General features: G+C 33.3%; 2 protein-coding genes across 13 annotated transcripts in view; one reads left to right on the top strand and one right to left on the bottom strand.

The window, feature by feature from the left end:
* The window catches only part of LOC130898658 (WW domain-containing oxidoreductase), a 128,827-nt gene that overhangs the window by 75,675 nt on the left and 32,408 nt on the right, over positions 1-20,744 (bottom strand). For 4 of the 8 annotated variants that reach the window (XR_009059919.1, XR_009059915.1, XR_009059913.1 and 1 more), the window contains exon 7: positions 14,545-14,666. The gene's annotated coding sequence lies outside the window, so the exon portion shown is untranslated. Of the gene's footprint in view, positions 1-628; positions 1,034-14,076; positions 14,667-20,744 lie in introns of those variants that run through there. The other 4 variants (XR_009059918.1, XR_009059912.1, XR_009059916.1 and 1 more) reach the window with 2 other exon arrangements.
* LOC130898653 (A disintegrin and metalloproteinase with thrombospondin motifs 9) overlaps positions 1-20,744 on the top strand; it is a 196,722-nt gene that overhangs the window by 151,093 nt on the left and 24,885 nt on the right. For 3 of the 5 annotated variants that reach the window (XM_057808084.1, XM_057808087.1, XM_057808085.1), the window contains exons 8-22: positions 2,266-2,393; positions 2,465-2,650; positions 4,276-4,381; positions 4,438-4,519; positions 4,576-4,731; positions 7,071-7,214; positions 12,205-12,355; positions 13,519-13,637; positions 13,694-13,768; positions 14,121-14,282; positions 14,341-14,402; positions 17,048-17,227; positions 18,731-18,901; positions 19,119-19,368; positions 20,588-20,632. In XM_057808084.1, the coding sequence (XP_057664067.1) occupies positions 2,266-2,393; positions 2,465-2,650; positions 4,276-4,381; positions 4,438-4,519; positions 4,576-4,731; positions 7,071-7,214; positions 12,205-12,355; positions 13,519-13,637; positions 13,694-13,768; positions 14,121-14,282; positions 14,341-14,402; positions 17,048-17,227; positions 18,731-18,901; positions 19,119-19,368; positions 20,588-20,632 (2,017 nt within the window). The remainder of the gene's footprint in view (positions 1-2,265; positions 2,394-2,464; positions 2,651-4,275; positions 4,382-4,437; positions 4,520-4,575; positions 4,732-7,070; positions 7,215-12,204; positions 12,356-13,518; positions 13,638-13,693; positions 13,769-14,120; positions 14,283-14,340; positions 14,403-17,047; positions 17,228-18,730; positions 18,902-19,118; positions 19,369-20,587; positions 20,633-20,744) is intronic. The other 2 variants (XM_057808089.1, XM_057808086.1) reach the window with 1 other exon arrangement.

The raw sequence follows: 20,744 nt of genomic DNA, 5'->3' as shown, positions 1-20,744 counted from the left end.
TGACAGTTTATAGCTGTTGTACATAAAGTATTACTATATTTCTATGCCGAACTTGTTATTAAAATAATTATTGTGGTCTATTTATTAAGTGATATAAGAAAAACATGACGAATTTCATGAGAGTACTATACTATTGCTGAAACAATGTAAATGGATAACAAAGAGGGTCCCACGTTAACACGATCTTTTCGCGATATAAACTCGAACGCTCCAAGTAAAATTTTTTTTCAATTATAGATGTAATAACGCTGAAAATCAATTTTCTATGGTCTGGCATGTTTGGAATTTCGAGTTCCTTAAACTCAGATTTCAAGGTGAAATTTATGGCCGAGCGCGTCCTTCTCATAGTCTCATCGTTTGTTGTTTATCTTTAATCTCGATAGAGAAATGAATCGCGTCTCTTTTATCTTTCGCTCTTTTCTTTATTGGCGTTTGTTTTGCTATAGGAGCCGCTTGTCTATAACAAATTACGTCGGTGTTCTATTCCACCGTCGGTATATAAAAAGCTTTCATAATGTTATAATATGCTGCATGGTAACTGCCAAATGGATTTGACCAAGTAATTCAGTCTAAATCCAATACCAAAACCAAAATATCAGAACCTATTATCCGTCATAGACTTGAAAGATTCACCCAATAAAATTTTACTTAGTTAAATTTTTACAAAAAGTGGAAACAAAATCTTTTTTTGCTTTTCGAAATATTCGCCCTTAAGGTCTACCTATACATTTTTTGTATACAATTCTTGAAATATTTTTCCCACTCTAAAGCTGACACCGTTGAAAGTCTACAACAGTTTCTTGAGGTGTCCGCTGTACGCGCATCTTTTGTTTAACAGTGGTAAGCAAGAAAAAGTCATCGACGTACTTTATGAAGAATCCATCTGGAACATATTTTTTTCGCAACTATATGTTCATACAAAATCGATTGTATTGCAGTCTACCATATGCTAAGAGGCGCCTCTATCTACCTGTAAGTCACATGCCGATTTCTTCAATCATGTTAACCTCTTACCTCATGATTTTTTCTTTTTCTACAAAAAAATATAAATGTTATATGACAAGGGAAATAAAAATACAAGGGTTTTCGGATTTTTATTTTTTATTTTTTTTTTTTTTATTATTTTACGGGAAAATTAAGTTTATTTTATTTGGAACAAATTTGGCACAGTAGACATACATCACTAAAATATGTAATTAACAAATACGGTTACGAATATTAAGTAGTGTGAAATAAAAGAAAGCAATTGCGTTTGGCGCTGAGACAAAGGTTCACTTTGCATCTCCAACATTCAATGTGTAACCGCCCGGTGCATTCCGGTACCTTACACCGTTGCCTAGATGTCCAGGCAGGCATGTGATCCAGTTGATCCAATCGAACATCCTTGGAAGGCATTATTGCAATTGGTCCTCTTGTTTTCTTTTCAGCAATTTGGTTTTCAAGTGCATTGGATGGGCGTCCTCGTTTAGTATTAGCAGTAGGTTCCTTCATCCAGCATAATGCTTCAGCTAAAGCCAACTTGAAATCCACTAGAGGGAGCCAAGCTTCTGCATCGGATACAGAAGCCAGGCCAGGCGTTTACGACGGTTATGTCAATCATATGGAAAAATATACGGTGGTAAAATTTTTTCGACCTTATTTGAATCCTGTAATAACCCAATAGGACATCTAAAAGATCAACGCCTTCCATATGCTGGTTATAAGTCTTGACGGCGCTGGGGCATGGTTAGGTAGGTTAGGCTACACAACAACTATGCTTCTAGGAATGACAACAGATTTTGGCCGACCTTTGCTTTGATGAAATTCTGCAAATCAATTGTAAACAGCCTTTTCTAATAGTGCAAAAGTTGCGCGAAGCGATTCTATCCATTTTTGATGAGATAAGGTCTTCTTTAAACCCCCCTTTTTGTACAAACTTGTTTCTTTCAAACGTTCACTATCAACATATAATTCAGTCAATTTTTAAATTGCCAATGGCGTCGCAATAACAATAATCAATGGTCACAACTCATTAACGTTACCTATTGTTCGTAAAAATACAACCCTCGTATCATATTTGATCTTAGAATGATTAGGACTGTTAATTATGTAATGCTCTCTGTTTTATGATACTAGCTGTCAAGTAACTGCTTAAACTAGATAAATAAAGAAGAACAAACCATAGGGTTCTTTCCCACTAGTCTTGTTTCTATATCCACCTACCATTTCCTTAGAAACATATTGCATAAAACTTATAATGTCATCATCATCATCGTTCTGTTCCAGAAAACCGTACAATAATTGAGGAAGACTACCAAGAAACCGAATATACAATCAAGAATCATCGTATAAGAAGACGTTCGATATTGCAGAACAAACAAGATGAAGATGATATTGAAGGTACCTGCGATGCGGTCAGTATAAAAAATTCCACAACATCTAACTGTGTTTAGGTTATAAGGAAATTAATTTTTTTCCAAATTAGGTGGATGAAAGAATATGGCATAGTTCGGCAGATGCTCGTCCACGACGTAACGCTGAATGGAGTAGCACGAATAGAATCAGTAACGAGAGCTTCGTTAAAGTATTGGTTGTAGCTGACAGTAGCACGCTTAAATATCATGGAGATCATGAAGATTTGGTCAGCTATATTCTAATGTTGATGTCGCATGTAAGTAGATACGCGGCTTGTTCATAAAATATTATTCCCATTGAATAATACGTGTTTGGAAAGCTTAGACTTCCCTCTATTTTTTAACACAATCACCATTTAGATCAATCCATGGAAGCTTTATCTTTAACGACTACCAAGACAAGAATCAATGTTGTAGACAACTCACCGGGGCGGGAATTGGAAGGAAGGGAGCCAAGCTACACGCCAGACTCGCCGAATTCTACCTATTAGCGTTCATAGCCTTGTGGACTACTCTTGCGACTGAAATTTTTGGACTAGAAACAGAGGGCTAAGAAATGTTTCACCTGAAGAGATACGTTCGGTTCATTACTAGTAAATCGAACTTTGAAATGAGACTTTGTATAGATATTTATATATTCTAGATAGTTCTTAGGAAACTATGTCCGAGATCGAAGTAACAACAAGCGTTTCAAAGGGTGCTCAAAGGGATACTGTCATTTCATAAAACTTTTCATATGAATAAGGATGAAAAGACTGCAGATTACTTGGGGAAGAGAGTCAAACATCGATAAAAATAATTTCTGTATGAATCAAAACAGCAAAAATTGAAGTAAACTAGTCCATTCTTGGAATATTGCTCGCATATCTGAAGCTTGGCTCTCGAACATGACATAATGAAGCATGACTCGATAGAAAAAGAGTAATTCAACTCATAGGTGATCCAGCGTGGACCAGAAACTTATAAAGCTTAGAACATAGAAAAAAAGACGCTGGCATAACTGTGTTTTGCCGATAGAGCAATATTTGCAAGATTTACTTGAGATGCAGGCAAGCTGAGCTCCTCTGCAAAAGCCCAGAACGACAATTTATCTTTTTTTTTCCTGCACACTACAACTACAACGGGCACTGCAGGAAACACTTGAGCTATTCGAGTCTACTAGGGTTTATCCCATAGAAAAGACGAAGGATATCTTCATTTAAAAGAATGATGCATGTAATATCTTTTAGATAAAAAAAAAACATTTTTGGAAATATCACTTTCAGATGAGGTTTGTATTTAAAGAGGAATATTGAATGTAAAAGAAGAAAAAGATAGTGGTACGCCCACGTGAGAAGAATGGACGAGAGTAGACTGCCACGCATCGTACTTGAAGGGAAACCCAAAGGGAAAAGAGAACCTGACGACCAACAAAGAGATGGATGGATAGCTGGCAGTCCACTTCCTAGGTACTGATACAGAGGAATCTACAAAACTAACAGATCATGGGATCTTAAAAATGAATAGGAAGAAGAAGACTCAGTATTAGCGATCTCTTCTTTGAATGTTTCTGAAGCTATGGAGGTAGAATAAACCCTTGTCTCATCCCTTTTCTTATTTCAATCTTAGAGTAAATTTGGTAATCCAAGCTAACGGTAGCGGTATGATGCCAGAAGAGATTACCTAGCAATTTTTATCTTTCCATCATGTCACTTGAATTGTAAACAATATTTCACGCGACCTAACCTTTTCCAAATTGTTTATACTAAATATTTCTGTTAAAAAGATTTCTAACGATCATAGCTGCTGCCCGTTGGGAAAAATAGACCGTGAAAATACTTTTTCTTTTATTTCTTGTAGCTTATATTGATAGAATTGATGAATAACCCTATATGTCTTGTAGGTTTCGTTTCTGTTTAAAGATGAAACGATTGGGAACGCAATTTCCTTATCAGTTGTAGATTTTCAAGTACTGAGCACACAAGATTTTTCCAATATAAATTCCTCAGGTAACCGAAAAATTTTTTCTAGTGCAACTAAAGTATTAAAATAATGAATTGTTTAGGTATGTTGATTAAATTTTGTAACTGGACGAAGCGCATTCCAACCAAAGATCGTTTGCACAACGTGGCGGTACTATTAACAAGGTAAACGACAAAAAAGGCATTTAGAAACAGAAATTACCTAATATTAATATTTTTAGAGATACCATATGTCGTAATGAATCAACACCTCAACATTGTACCACACTAGGTGTCGCTGAAGTCGACTCGATGTGTCAATCCGGATGTGCTATAGTAAGAGATAAAGGATTAGCTACTTCTTATACTATAGCTCACGAATTAGGTCATATTTTGAGGTATAGTATAAAAAAAATTATTTGTTGTGCATATTGTACATGAATTTTAACAGATATTTGTTTATGTACATTAAAAATAAATAATAAGGGAAATATAACCCTTTAAATAAGTAAATTGAACAGTTTCAAATACTCTTGAAATATTTCTTGGTATTTAAGAATGATTTCAATGATATATGTATATCCGAGGGTGGTTGGATAAGTACATATTCTACAAACGAAAAATGAAAATTTAAAAAAAAATAAGGTTTATTTTTCAATGTAATATCCTTGTAATTTAATAAAATTGACCTAGAAATGCACCAATTTCTTTAAATCGCCTAAAAAATACGTTTTTGTCGAAGTCTGCAGAATAGGGCTCCGTAACGGCGATCACCTCCTCATTCGACGCGAATTTCTGCGCAACGAAAGACTTTTTCAAATTTGGAAACTAAAAAAGTCGCAACAGACCGAATCTGGAGAATACGGTGGATGTATTACATTTACAGCTCCTAGCTCAATTAGACCAATTGGGCTGTGGCGAGTACGGAGATGTCAACCGATGCGTTATTATGATGGAAGAGCACTTTTTCTTCGCCAAAAGAGGCCGTTTTTTCTTCAATATGGCCTAATAATCCAATATACCACAACCCTGTAACTGTTTTTTTTAACCAAGTATTTTATGTGAATCCCAGAGAGCAGTGGTAATTACCTCTCAGATTATTCTTTGTGTTTGGAAACTAAAAAAGTCGCAACAGAACAAATCTGCAGAATACGGTGGATGTAGTAGCAGTTCGTAGCTCAATTAGACCAATTAGTCTGTGGCGAGAACGGAGATGTCAACCGATGCGTTATTATGATGGAAGGGCATTTTTTCTTCGCCAAAAGGGGCCGTTTCTTCTTCAATTTGGCGTAATAATTCGATACACTACAGCCCTATGACTGTTTCTCAAGTAGTTTATTTTAAGTGGCCATCACCTTTCAGGTAATTCTCCCTGTTAGCCGTTTTCATGTCACTTGGACGTGGTTCATCAAAAACCACGTTGGAAGTATTGAAATCAATTTTTGACGATCGAAACCGAAAATCGAGAGTCACTATACACAGTATGGTGATTTTCCTTCCAGAATCAATCAGACGGATATTACTTGTTTACCATTTGAGATATTGACATATATTTTTGAGACTGAGGCCTCTTTAATCAAATTCATCCAATGAATCGTAAAATAATTTTCAGTTAATCAATATTGAAGGAAAATTTTCTTTGCTCTGACATCCGGATGTTTTCCACATGAAAAAAATGAGCTGTAGTATGAGTACATTTTTTATGTATATTATTGTATTCACGTTTATTTTTTTTTTCACTGTATAATCGTTGTTTTTACTTCCATTTTCATCCAAAAATAAATCAGCTCCTATGATGTTCTAAATAATATGAATACATTATATTTTTTATAAACCTTGTATCAATGTATCCAAATAATAATTTACGTGGTTAATTACTCGCAAGAGTATCAGCCCTACAGGCTTATCTGGCTCAAGGCTTCGAAAACTATCACTCTTTCTTTCCTTTTTTTCTTTTCTCAAATCTCTCCTCACCTCCTCCAATCTTTTTTCTTTCTCACCAATCTTCTCCAATACTTGTTTCACCCATCTATCTTCCACCTTCATGTCTCAACCAATTTGCTCTCTGTGCTTCAATTTTATGGGTGATACTTGACTGTTTATTATTCTTCTGTACACTCCTTAGTTTTCAGGTTTTTGGCTGTTCGTGATACATCTTTCAACATGCCATCCTTCTGCTTTACTGCCTTTTAGTACTTTTTATTTCTATTTTCCGTTATTCGTCTCGTTCATTTGTGATTCTGTAGCCATTATTTTCTTCTCGTTGATTCAAGCAGTCACTTGAAGTTGTTTTATGATGAAGAGTTGCTCTATTTCGATATCCTTGCTTTAAAACCTCATTGGGATTCTTCTACATTTTCTTTGCAATATTTTCTAATATGTTGTCAAGTATTTTTTCCTAAAACTTTGTGTGTTACTTCTAAAAGTGCTATTGCATTTTTCCTTGGGACCTTTTCTGTTTATTGATGTCCGTTTTACAATTAAGGTTTTAAAATTTAATAAATAATAATAAAGTTTAATAAAAATTTATAATTTTTCCTACTCAAATCGATAAATTTATTAAATTCAGGAACCGGTTGCATCATCAGTTGAAAGAATCAATGAGTCATATAGACAAATTAATTCGAAAACGTTTAATATAAAATTAAAGAAATGTGTTTTAATTGATGATGCAAAATTGATGATAATTAAGAACGATTTAAAATGAGATATGTATTTGTTTTGATTTGCATTTCAGTATGCCGCACGATGAAGACAAGAAATGCGAAAGGTTTAATAGATACATTAATAATACGAATATCATGAGTAAAGTAATTAAGAAGGATACTAAACCGTTTACATGGTCACCTTGTTCGAGATATTACATCACCGAATTTTTAGAGTAAGTTGAATTATAGAAAATAAATAAATCAACATTGAGATAATTATATTTTCTTATTAAATACAACACTCTGTAGCTCATACTCTGTAAACATTGATGCGCGTCATCAATGAAGTATTGTTTACCAAATTTGATACCAACCCAAAGGAAACAATGTTTCTAGTGGTTGTTTGTCCCATTTTACAGGATCTTAGCATTATTCCTTCGGGTCTCTTTGCTGAAATAGGTTGGTAAAGTAGATGGTCTGCTTTATTGCAAAATCTTCAATTGTCGTTCTCTGCAATGTCCATCGTCTTAATGTTGTATTTGACCTCTAAGAAGACTGACACTAGTTTAATGTCGTCTATGCACAATTCGAAAAGTTTTCTCAGACTTCTTAGCTGATCGTTATGATTTTTTTTATTATCTTAGTGTTTTTAGAGTTTGTTTACACTTCACAGTAGCTTGGACGTGCACTCAATAGCCTTGGCTATCGGAGGGAATATAAATTTGTTTCGAACGAGGTTTCAAAAACTGATAAGTGATTATCCTAATGGTATAATGCCCAATCCAGGTCTTTGTACTAGTTTAGAAACTATAGGAATACATTTCGGGTTTACGGAATATCTTTAGACCCATGATTCGCGGTCATTGATTACCACTTGGTACCAATTGGTTTGTACTGCTTCCTAGCTTTATCCAATCTAGAATCTTTGAATGACCTGTCAGATTTCCTTATTTTAATTTAACTGTCAGAATCAGCCTGTGGACCTTGCCCAATGCTCTTTTTTCACTATAAGGTGAAGGGAGAGCAGATTTAGCACCGCCTCTAAGGTATGTTAACATGGTCCTTGTGATTCTCCAAAAGAACATACGTTTTATTCCACGATTAACGATCTGTGAGTGACAATTGATATATGACAGTTGTCAAATTGGTGTTTTTAAAATTTCGACTCACTTTAGTTCAATTTAGCTTGATTATAACTAAAAATTTTCTAAAAACAAATTGTTTACGAATATTCGGAAAAATCGTGTAGAAAGAAATTAAAAATTCGTAGCAGATTCACTGTTTTGAATGAAAACATAAAAATAATGAACCATTATCACCCCTTAAATGCTGTATTACAGCAAGAATATCCAATCGTTACCTTGATACCCTACATAACGAATGCAGTATTTTAAACAAATCAGTATAGCCGTTGTCACTTTCGCATTAGAGCTGGTTGGAAAAATGTTGAATGTAAACAATAGATTTGTTTTATAATTTCATGGAAAGCCTGCAAGTGGGAATTTATTGAAAGAAATTTGTGGATATTTAACGCGTGCACGTGGTTTAAGCACTTTCCTATTCTAGTCGCCATTTTCTACGTCAGTTTGGTGTTTCACTGTTTGACGCCTTAATCGTCGGATATTCATACTTAGTTGGCAATCAGGAATTGATGCAAACATAAATCTTCTGATATGCCCCCTTTCCATTACCAAAGGTCAATGTCCTGAACCTTTTAACGTCACTAACAAAAGCTATAAGGCTTGCCGGAGGGTTTGAAACTCGCACTTTTGAGTGTTGTATATCATCAATGATGTGGTCTGGAGTATCTTCCTTTTCCATACACCAGAGAAAAGAAAAATACGAAGTCACGAATTTTTTGTTTTCTTTTTTCGAATATTTTGAGAAGTAATTTTCATTTCAAATGAAAACTTTTGAAAAGCATCTGAGAATAAGTGACTAAAAAATGCGAGCTGACACTGTGAGGTGAACAAAACAATTGGGGCAGTTTGTAATGTCTAAAACATAACCTCAATATGAGAAATTCACTTATTTCTAAATGATTCAAGTTCTCGTTTCCATTTCAAATAAAAAATTTCAAATATCAGCTCAAAACAAATGAAAAATAACAAAGTAAAAAAGGGAGCTGACACTGTGAGGTAAACAAAACAATTGGGACAGTTTGTAACGTCAAAAACATAACCTCAACATGAGAAATTTACTTATTTCCAAATGACTCAAGTTCTCGTTTCCATTTCAAATGTAAAATTTCAAAAATCAGCTCATAACAATAAAATAAATAAAAAAGCGAGCTCACACTGTGAAGTAAACAAAACAATTGGGACAGTTTGTAATGTCTAAAACATAACCTCAACATGAGAGATTTACTTATTTCTAAATGATTCAAGTTTTCATTTCCATTTCAAATGAAAAATTTAGAATGATTAATATTTTCATACTTCAGCTCCATCATGTTTGTGGATTATAATTAAGTATTCAATTTAATTGATTTAATTGCCGTGAATTTCTTCCTTTTTGTTTCCTGCTTGTGCTTAAACTGTTTTTAAAAAACTCCTTTCACTTTTACGGAAAAAAACAAGTCTTGTTAATCAATTCTTAAAATAAAAAATGTCCAATTAACCACATGCCATTTAATTTAATCTCTGAAATATTATTAATTAACTTCACTAGGAATTTCAAACAAAAAAATCGAAAAGAATCTAATGTAGCGAAAACGTTATGACATACATTTGTTGATATTAATTAAGCGAAATTCATAACTGAGTTTATGGCTTTTCTGTTCCGAATACTAACTAACTTACCGATAGAGTTAATGTTAAAACGGTACTAATTATGGGTGCGATTACCTAATTCTCTTTAATCTCTCAATGTTATCCGTTTTTTTTAACGATTTACACTATAAGTTATTTTCGCAAAGGCTATCGAGTTTTCAGAATTAGTTAATTTTTTTGAATGCATTTGTATATACACTTGTAAAATTATTTTATAAAAATTCTCGTCCATTGTAAGCTTTATCTTATATTAGTTAAATTCAACACGAACTTTTTTTGTGTGTATATAAACGTGTTGTTAGTCTACTTGTTGCTTATTCTTATTAGCGATTTTTTCTTGGAATTCAATTGACATCGTTCCATCGGTAATTGTAGAAACTGCGAAAAAATCTGGGTCGGCACTGGTACTTCCTTTTAGGGAAATCAATGGGAATGTTTTTTAACGACAGGTGGTTGTAGGTCCGCAACGTGTAGTTCCTCTTTTGTTTTTCGTGTCAATCTTCTTTTTTTGGAAATATCGACATATTTATCGTATTTCGAGTTTTGGGCGTACGAGTATTATGTAAAATATTTTTTATAACGAATTATATAAGTGGAAAGTACAAGTCCTATTTCCTTGGCTCTTTAACAGTTATACGGACTGCTACTTTGGCTTAAAAAGTAGGAAAATTTCTAAAAGTATTAACGTCAAAACGATATTGCACGAAGTCCTATTCCCTTGGCTCTTCAACAGTTACACGGACTGCTACTTTGGCTTAAAAAGTAGCAAAATTTCTAAAAGGATTAACGTCAAAACGATATTGCACGAAGTCCTATTCCCTTGGCTCTTCAACAGTTACACGGACTGCTACTTTGGCTTAAAAAGTAGCAAAATTTCTAAAAGGATTAACGTCAAAACGATATTGCACGAAGTCCTATTCCCTTGGCTCTTCAACAGTTACACGGACTGCTACTTTGGCTTAAAAAGTAGCAAAATTTCTAAAAGGATTAACGTCAAAACGATATTGCACGAAGTCCTATTCCCTTGGCTCTTCAACAGTTACACGGACTGCTACTTTGGCTTAAAAAGTAGCAAAATTTCTAAAAGGATTAACGTCAAAACGATATTGCACGAAGTCCTATTCCCTTGGCTCTTCAACAGTTACACGGACTGCTACTTTGGCTTAAAAGTAGCAACATTTCAACAAGGATTAACGTCAAAACGATATTGCACGAAGTCCTATTCCCTTGGCACTTCAACAGTTACACGGACTGCTACTTTGGCTTAAAAAGTAGCAAAATTTCTAAAAGGATTAACGTCAAAACGATATTGCACGAAGTCCTATTCCCTTGGCACTTCAACAGTTACACGGACTGCTACTTTGGCTTAAAAAGTAGCAAAATTTCTAAAAGGATTAACGTCAAAACGATATTGCACGAAGTCCTATTCCCTTGGCTCTTCAACAGTTACACGGACTGCTACTTTGGCTTAAAAAGTAGCAAAATTTCTAAAAGGATTAACGTCAAAACGATATTGCACGAAGTCCTATTCCCTTGGCTCTTCAACAGTTACACGGACTGCTACTTTGGCTTAAAAAGTAGCAAAATTTCTAAAAGGATTAACGTCAAAACGATATTGCACGAAGTCCTATTCCCTTGGCTCTTTAACAGTTACACGGACTGCTACTTTGGCTTAAAAAGTAGCAAAATTTCTAAAAGGATTAACGTCAAAACGATATTGCACGAAGTCCTATTCCCTTGGCTCTTCAACAGTTACACGGACTGCTACTTTGGCTTAAAAAGTAGCAAAATTTCTAAAAGGATTAACGTCAAAACGATATTGCACGAAGTCCTATTCCCTTGGCTCTTCAACAGTTACACGGACTGCTACTTTGGCTTAAAAAGTAGCAAAATTTCTAAAAGGATTAACGTCAAAACGATATTGCACGAAGTCCTATTCCCTTGGCTCTTCAACAGTTACACGGACTGCTACTTTGGCTTAAAAAGTAGCAACATTTCAACAAGGATTAACGTCAAAACGATATTGCACGAAGTCCTATTCCCTTGGCTCTTCAACAGTTACACGGACTGCTACTTTGGCTGGTTTTTAAGAAAAAGAATCAAAAATTCCTATTATTTGACGTCAGCTCTAATAAATGTTTTACCACTTTTCCTGTTGCTGATGAAAAAAGTATGAGTATTTAAGTTTTGAAAAGAAGGTTCCTCCTCCAATACTCCGCATTAGTCCACATCGTCATTATTGAATATCAAGATTCCAAACATCAAACTTCTGTTTATAGTACTGTCATTCTTCTAAAGACATAAATCGAATCAATATAAATATTTTAAGGTTGAGTTATTTTTAACTTGTTAGCTTTTGCCTTCTCAGAAGGTATATATAATATTGAAATAAACACGTTAAAATTTTCGTTGTTGGTGATTGTATTTTCAATATACTTCTTCGATTTTTTAGCTCAGAAAGATCCAGTTGCATGAGACTCCCACCAATAAACAATTATCTACCGGTTTTTCCGTACACGGAAACATTACCTGGTGATAAATTCGATTTAGACACTCAGTGCGAATTAGAGTTCGGACCTGGACGAAAAGTATGCCTGTCAGGAGTAAGTTGACCATTTTATCGTTCATAATTTTGATTATTTCAGATTTCTGAACCAATTTTATTGTTTTTTCCATATAGGGTGGAGCAAAAAATTATAATATAAACCAATTATAATATAATATAATTGGAATACGTCTTTTATTTAGAATAAATTTTAATACTGGGACAAAGTGACTGTTGTATACAATTTTCTACTTTTTTAACACAAGTTCAAATCTACAGGGAGTTGTGAGTCGATAGATGGAATATGCAGGGTATTTAGGAACTTGACTTTAACGTAAAAACATAATTTCTATACATATTTGGTTACATCCTTTTGCTGTGTCTGATAGTATGAACTACATTACACAGATAACAAAAACAGTGCAACAAGCATTTTTGGCGCCGTCAGTAGGATTCTTGCACAGAAATCACCAATTTCCTGCTCAATTTCGATGGTTTGTCAAGAATTACAAGAGCCTGAAAGCAACGAGATGGATCATGCAGATAAGAACAGCAGTAATAATCTTTCGCAAATAAATCAATGCATTCAAAGACTTTCCAGAACGAAGCTAGTTCTAAAGAAGGTGGGAGAAATGTAGAGCTCAAGAGTTCAGCTTGTAGAATCAGCTAATATACACGTGTGAGCAACGAAAAGACCCAGAAAAATAATACAATGAAACCTGTTATCTTGTCAAAAACTGTCTCTCATAAAAATTTCTCTGGTTTTTTGGATTTTTATTGTGAATATTTTTTTTTAATGTGTAAAAATCATTTCTGGCGCAGTCATTAGGATTCTTGTACCAGTTTCCTGATCAAATTTAATTTTTGAGATGAAATCATCATTGATCATTCTTTCTAGATGAATTAATTCATCAAAGACGTTCTAGGGGGAAGGGAAATGTATTGCTCAAGAGTCCAGTCTGTAGTTGATATCTACGCGTGAACATCGAGAAGGAAAATAATATAAAATCTAAAACACAAAACGGTGTTAACATAATTTTATGGCTGGATGAAAATTCACGACGACTTTTCATAAAAGTATGGGCGTGAATAATTAGTAGGCCATATTTTTTCAATAATACTTTCAGTGGCCAGAGATACTTAGAATTCATGACGTTTTATACCCAAGCACTAGTCATTTTTGGAAAAATTTGTTTATTTTTTTGATATTTTCTAATCTAGGTACCTTCTGCACCATGTGAGCATTTATACTGCACTGCCAATAACACGGAGTACGCTTGCACATCAACATTTTCCCCATGGGCCGACGGTACCAACTGCGGAGATGGTTATGAAAAAAAGTGAGAATTATTAGAATTTGTATTACAGAGTCACGTTTATCAAAATCATTTTTTAGGGTTTGTTTCAATGGTCAATGTAGATATGAATTTGAACTGATACCAGTGGATGGAGGATGGGGTCCGTGGATGGGGTAAGTGACCATTTTCTTATGTAAATTTTTCCGTATTTTAGTAGCTGTACATTTATTTAGTTCTGCTTCCTGTTTCTGCGACCACCTATAAGATGATTGGCAGACTTAAAACAAACTTTTTATCGGCTTTTTGAAAACTCATATTAAAATATTATAGAAAGTTTGTTAGCCCTTTGTGATTACCAGGGGGGGATAGCAAAGGCATATATCGTTTTTATTTTGTTATCAAGGACACTAGAAAAAATTTTGAGGTGTTGTCAGAAGTTCTATACAGAAAAGATTGGAATATAATAAAAAAAATTCTTCAATTATAAGGTTATCTCGAAAATTACATTTTATTTTATAATTATAGATATGGACCGTGCAGCAGGACATGTGGTGGTGGGGTGAGAGCGTCTCAAAGATATTGTAATTCTCCCAAGCCTGTTAATGGGGGACAATACTGTATCGGGGAGAATATAAGATATGAATCTTGTAACACGTTAGACTGTAATATTAATAGTGTAGAATTCAGGTATTTTTTTCCAAAGATTTTTGAAAAAAATGTTAATTTTCAAAATGGTTATTTTTAGGGCGCAACAATGTTTGGAATTCAATAACCAAACACACTATTGGTACCCTGATTATGATATAGGTTAGTATTTTATTCGATCTGTGAAGTTTTATGTTGCTAATTTTGTTCTTCTTTTCTATTCTTCTAATTTTTGTTAATTTTTTTTTCAGTTTCTATTTTTATTTCCGTTTTTTCTTAATGATATTTTCTGATTGCTTCTTACCTTATCAGGCTCTCCAAACCACTCAATTCAATACGGTTTTAATGGTAACACAGCTTGAATCAAGATTTAGAACGTTTTTCCTTTCTGGTGTTAAATATCTCTCCACACACTTTTCGAAATGCCTGCAAATATCAAAAGACATTTATGCCAGAAAATTGTTGAATCGAGGTGTCATTTCTTATGTTTATTTTTTTTTTACAACAGTATTTGCCAGTATTAAAGCTTATGCAGCTGTTAACAAAGATGTTGTTTTCATTAACAAATGATGAAAAGAAATGAACACAAAACTAGATGGTGAACAGAAAAATAAATAAATAGCAAAGAATCATGGAAGAATCATATTTAAAGTGAAATTGGAGAGAAAAAAACGCATGCAAAACCAAAAGAAACAAAATCAAGAAAGAAATTTGTAAAAAACAAAATAGAAAACATGAAAAATTAGCAAATAACTATAAAGTTGAAGATAAAGGATTTTCGAACATAATCAAATAAAAGGGAGTAAAAAAAAAGAGGAAATAAGAATAAGGAAATTATAAAAATAAATTTGAAGGACAGAAAAAACTGGATGGAATAATTATGAAGACTTTTGGAACTAAATTAAACGGATGGGAAGAAAAAGAAAGGAAATAGGAAGAATAAAATCATTGACATGAACACGGAAGCCATATTGGATGTGAAAGGAGTTTTCCGAAGAAAATTCAGTTACAAAAATGAAAAAATGACACGAGGAGAGGAATTGAAGGACAAAGAGGACTTTAACGACAATAGAAGCACGAGAGAAAGAATCCTGGAAGATGCAGAAGCAATAAGGAAATATTTAGGGAAAGTAGGAAAGGGATAGGATATTAAAGATAAATCTTCCAGTATGGGACATATAAAATATCTAGAGACTAAAAAAAAATAAAAAACCTTGAAATGAAGAAAATAATTAGCTACAGAAGCCTAGAAATGGTGAAATATGCGGAGGATACAACAAGTAGATATCAAAAAACGCACAAGGATTGTAGTAAACCAAATAAAAAGGAGCATGAGTAAAACCTACGCAACAAACAAAAATTGCTAGGAAAATGACGATGGTATGGAGGTAATAATAGAAAAGATCAAAAAGGAACCAATAGCATACGAAATGGTTGTGAAAAACAATTGGTATGGACACATCATAAATACTAATAAGAAAAGTGATAGAAGCAAAACAAACATAAGAAAAGAAGGAAAGGAAGACCCAGGAAAACTTGACTAGAATAAGCAGCGCAGAAAGAAGGTAGAGAATGAAAAAGAATACAACAAATAAATTAAATAGCAAGCAAAGAGACTTTTCTAAACATTTCTAAAGAAGAAGAATCGACTTCTTGTAATTATGTAATTTTATATAGTTTTATAAGTAGAGAGAGTCAATTAAATGTGAGAAAAGTGAAAAAAAACTGAGACAGAGCAAAACCAGAAATTTGTTGAATCATTTGAGTTCTGTGATGAAACGTTAAATTATTCGCATAATTCAGTTTTGAATTATAATGTCCGTTTTTATATATATACAAAAGTGAGTTTAAATACACTAAACAAAAAACAACCGGTGTAGCCTTTATGCTAGGGTTGCCAACCGTCCTGTTTTCCCAGTTCATATCCTAGTTTTTGTAGTGTCCTGGGACGTCCTGAATAGTTTTTAAGCAGCGTCGTGGGCTTTCAAATGTTAAAATTCGCGCGCCTCTTCTCAAATCTTGCATTAGACATACAGAGCTAGCTATCCAGTCAGATGACTATTTAGTTGTAACTATATGTTATAGTATCTAATATCTAATAGTTATAGTCTACAACTTACCCAAGTTTCAAAAATTTGTTACAAACTAAAGTGTTTGTTTTATATTTTAATTTAACTATTCTTCAACTTGTATAATTTTATTCAAATATTCTTATTATAAAGTGTTATTATTTTAATTACTTGAATTTTATCACACCTTTTTTCACTAGATATTTATTTAACTATTGTAATTCTATTAATACGTCTTGTTTTTAAACTGAAATGTCATGGTTTTTCTTCTGGTTTTATAAATTTTAGGTTGGCAGCCCTACTCTACGTAAAAAGTACACTTGTCAAAAACTAACAATATACTTAAATCTAAATCGACTTGCCAGCGAACGTTCAGTACGTTGCCGATCAAAACTAAGTCGGAATTTCTGGAACCGTTGGTGATATTCATACTGAACACACCGTTATAGGAACGCGCGTTAGACAATGTTGGTGTAGTTGTGGTGTGAATAGTGTGTTCAGTACGTTCTCGAACATTAACGCTACTGATACCGTCCGCTGAATGCGGCCAAAGTACTTTAAAATCAGAAAGTCAATAATCCTGTTTGATTCTTCTATAACCGTGATGTTGTATCGGTTACCAAGTACTTTCATCATTCACTGAAACTGACTTTGTAATAACATAGAGATTTTAAAAACAATTTCATTAATATGTTAAATCATCTGATATTACGAATTACATTACATTTCGATTTTTAGAAAGGCACGAAGACCACTGCAGACTCTTTTGCATTCCGAATAACATTAAACCCAGCTTCAGGTTGTTGGATAAAGTTGTGGACGGTACAAAATGCGGACCATCGGGATTCGGAATATGCGTTAATGGTATCTGTAAGACGGGCGGTTGTGATAATAAATTGGATTCTACGGTTTTCTTAGGTAGGTTAATAGTTGTAAATACGATGTTGTATTCCAGTAGTTCTTCTTTTATTCGATATCAAATTTATACTTTATTAAGAATAAACTTGGGTTATAAAAGCGATATACACATTATGTCAATTGTCAAATCGTTCGCTTCCATCTCACGGATATTTCTAGAAATTCTGGTGTGCACTTAGAACTAGGTAACCAACAGTAAACTGCAATCAGTTAACAATAAGGGAGAATCATTATTTACGATATGTGAATTTATAAATCACCAATTTCTACTAGTAGGTTTCATTGGCTCAATTTCTATTTATGAAAGTATCAACATTCACACTACTCAGCAACTCTATTTCTGTCATTAAATTGAGAAGGAACATGTCCAGCTAATCAAGGGATTGAATCAAATATTTTTATTTTGATTTCAATCACTTTGTCACATACGGGTCTTTAAACAAAGATCTTTTCACGGACGCTTAGTTATCTCAGTTTCTGGCCGCCAGGTCGGCGTTGTAGTCATCTTTTTCTTTCTACCAAGGATCACCATATTAGTAGGTTACTTCTTGTTCATTGTCAGAAAGTTTTCCCTGGAAAACGATGTCCAGCATTCTCGCCATCGTTTAGGTGGTCTTCTTTCTTCTGGAATGTTCACTTTTGAGTTCTTCCATTCATTGTAGTTTGTTCCAGAATTTTCGTCTCTGTCTCACCCACCTTCTTAGTACTTTCATTCGACTGTGTTCATCGCCTGTAGTATTCTATAATAGATCTTACAGTCGTTTTATATATATATATCGATTTTACTTTTGGTATTTAGGTATTTGTTCTTACAAACTATATCTTACAGACATCCTGCAATACGAGCCGTTTTCATCGTTTATTTTCTGACTCCCTCAAAAACATTCCCATAATAATTTTTGATTCGATTTCCTATTGGTTCTTTAGACGTCACTAGACATTTGGTCTCCTCGGAGTTGATGAGCATGTTTAGTTGCTTTGATTCCGTTTTAAAAGAATATAGTAGCCTTTGGAGATTATCTTCAGTATCTGCGATAAAGACAGCATCGTCAGCATAGCAGACGAAGTGGATGAATGTGTTTCCCATTTTAAATCCATTATCAAATCAAATATGGAGGGACTGAGTGAGTCTTCTTATCGGATTCTTTTGTTTACATTTATATCTTCGATTGTTATTTGTCTAACTCTGATTTTTGTTTTGCTCTCAATATTAATATCTTGAATATTCAGCTTCAAATAAATTATAATAAACGTGAAAAACACGAAATGACTTTGAAGAAGAGGTGACACTGCATAACGAATTTGTCGATTTAATTTTGTATGCTTTATGTCAAATTTTTCATCCCTACCCTACCCATGATCAATCTCTAGATAGCAGCGCCGCGCCATGGCTATTCCGAACACTCAAAACCCGGACAATATGAGAACCACGTGGCTTTGTAGAATTTTGTCTCAGTCTCAGACCGTGGTTTCATTAAAATAATTTACCATGTCTTATTTTAGATGATTGCGGCATTTGTGGAGGTAACAACAGCCGTTGTCAAGAAATTACTGGGAAATACAACACTCCCGCGGAAACTACTGGGTACAATAGAGTTGTAAGGATACCAAAAGGCAGTTCAAACGTTAATATAACGCAAGATTCCTATCCGCACGTCGACGATAATTATCTTGGTAAATATCATCCATCTGGCAATTCGGAGATAGTCACTAAACGATTAAAAAACTGTTTTTACGCGTAAACGCAATTTTCATGAATTTTACGTTTAAGCAGAATCATATGGAAAGTCAATTTTTAAGTCGATGATTTTTTAGTACAACGCATGATCGCAATCGATTGTTCTAATTTGAGTTAGAACAAATTTGATACCGGATATGTTTTTATTTGTAGTACTGATCGATGGTGAAACTGGAGATTCGCTTCTTAATGGTAACTTCATGGCGAATACAGACGGTTTAGATATCAAATTCGGTAACATCAAGTTGAAATATAGCGGATCCGGTACGCCCGTAGAATGGATAAATAGCGAAAAGAATAAGAAGCTTCCCAAGGATTTGGTCGTTAGTTTTTTGTCTATGAGGACTTTATCGCCTCCGAATATTCAATACCGATATGTCATAGATGTCAAAGAAGCGCCTAGGTATGTTTTAATATTTATAGAAAGAATGCTTTCTTTCAATATTTTTTTCCGGTAGAATCAAACCAAATGAATCCAAATTTGTTTCAGCAAACATAATATAGTTAAAAATCAATATCAACAGTCATAAAAAAAGTATATAAGTACTTAAAATGAACAGTAACTATAAAATCATATTCTTGTGTTTCTAAATCTTCTTGATTTTAGTTTTCTTCTGTTTCAAAATTAGTTTTTTTAAATAATTTTTGAAAGATTGATAAAAAATTGACGTTTCCACTTTTCTTTTAGACTTTATCAAAATATGATATTGACACTGACAATTTGATTATTTATATTGATCTATAGATCACCTTCATCATGAATATGAAAATAAGAATAAAATTAAATTAGAACTTTGTTCTAATAAGAAAAATTAATTTTTAGCAGTAGTCAATTAAATTATTTGTAGTTTTATTAGAATTTACAAAATAATAATTGTGACGCTGTCTACATAGGGCAGACATCTCAGTTTTTAGAAATTAGACTAAGAGATCATCAATACAAAAAAAATTCTTGAAACGGAATCAAATACACGAGAAAGGCTATTTGAACGTCGTTATCAATTTTAAATGATATTTTTTTGAGGTAATGTTCGTTTTAATGTATACTATTGTTCGTGAAATGATTTTTTTGATAAAATCTTATATATTATTTAATAATATTATAACCTTATTTTAACAACTTTGTTAGAAATAAACAATGTTGTAGACAAAAAAGCCTAGAAAATGTAGTAGCTTGTTGCTCATATTTTGAAAGAGATGTATTTTAAGCGATTTGTAGTCGTTTAAAGGTTATTACTGAACTGTGCCAATCATTAATAATGAAACTATTGATTATATTCCAAATTTCTTAATCGAAGACAAAACAACTGGAATAGCTGATTGAATGAGTTTAATCAAAATACTGAGAAAGCTTATTATAGAGTTTATAATTGATTACAACTAAATTACAAGAACTCTATATGGTCCTTCGAGCCTTATACTAGTTTTATCCGACTCGAAAGACCAGACAATTTAATTGTGAGTGTTAGTGTGTGAGTAAGTTGTTAAAATAAGAAAAAATGATCTTAAATCTTAAGTTTTATTCAAATTTTTATTTTTAGTTAATTTTTTTCGTATGTTTGCTGAACATTTAATCAAAATTTTTTGTATTAACGATATTTTTTGGTGTTTTTCATTATCAGGTATCCAAGATATCATTACAGTATCTACAGGGGATTTGTAAGAAGGTATTTTATGAATGTATTACGCTTTTGATGTATTAGTTTCGTTTTCTGGTGAATGGTTCTACGTCTATATTTATTTATTGTATTGGTAATAGTGATTCGATGTTCCTTAGAC

This window comes from Diorhabda carinulata, chromosome 10 (assembly GCF_026250575.1).
Source record: "Diorhabda carinulata isolate Delta chromosome 10, icDioCari1.1, whole genome shotgun sequence".
Lineage (NCBI taxonomy): Eukaryota > Metazoa > Arthropoda > Insecta > Coleoptera > Chrysomelidae > Diorhabda > Diorhabda carinulata.
Note: the sequence above shows the minus strand (reverse complement) of the source record. Positions and strands in the feature narration are given on the sequence as shown.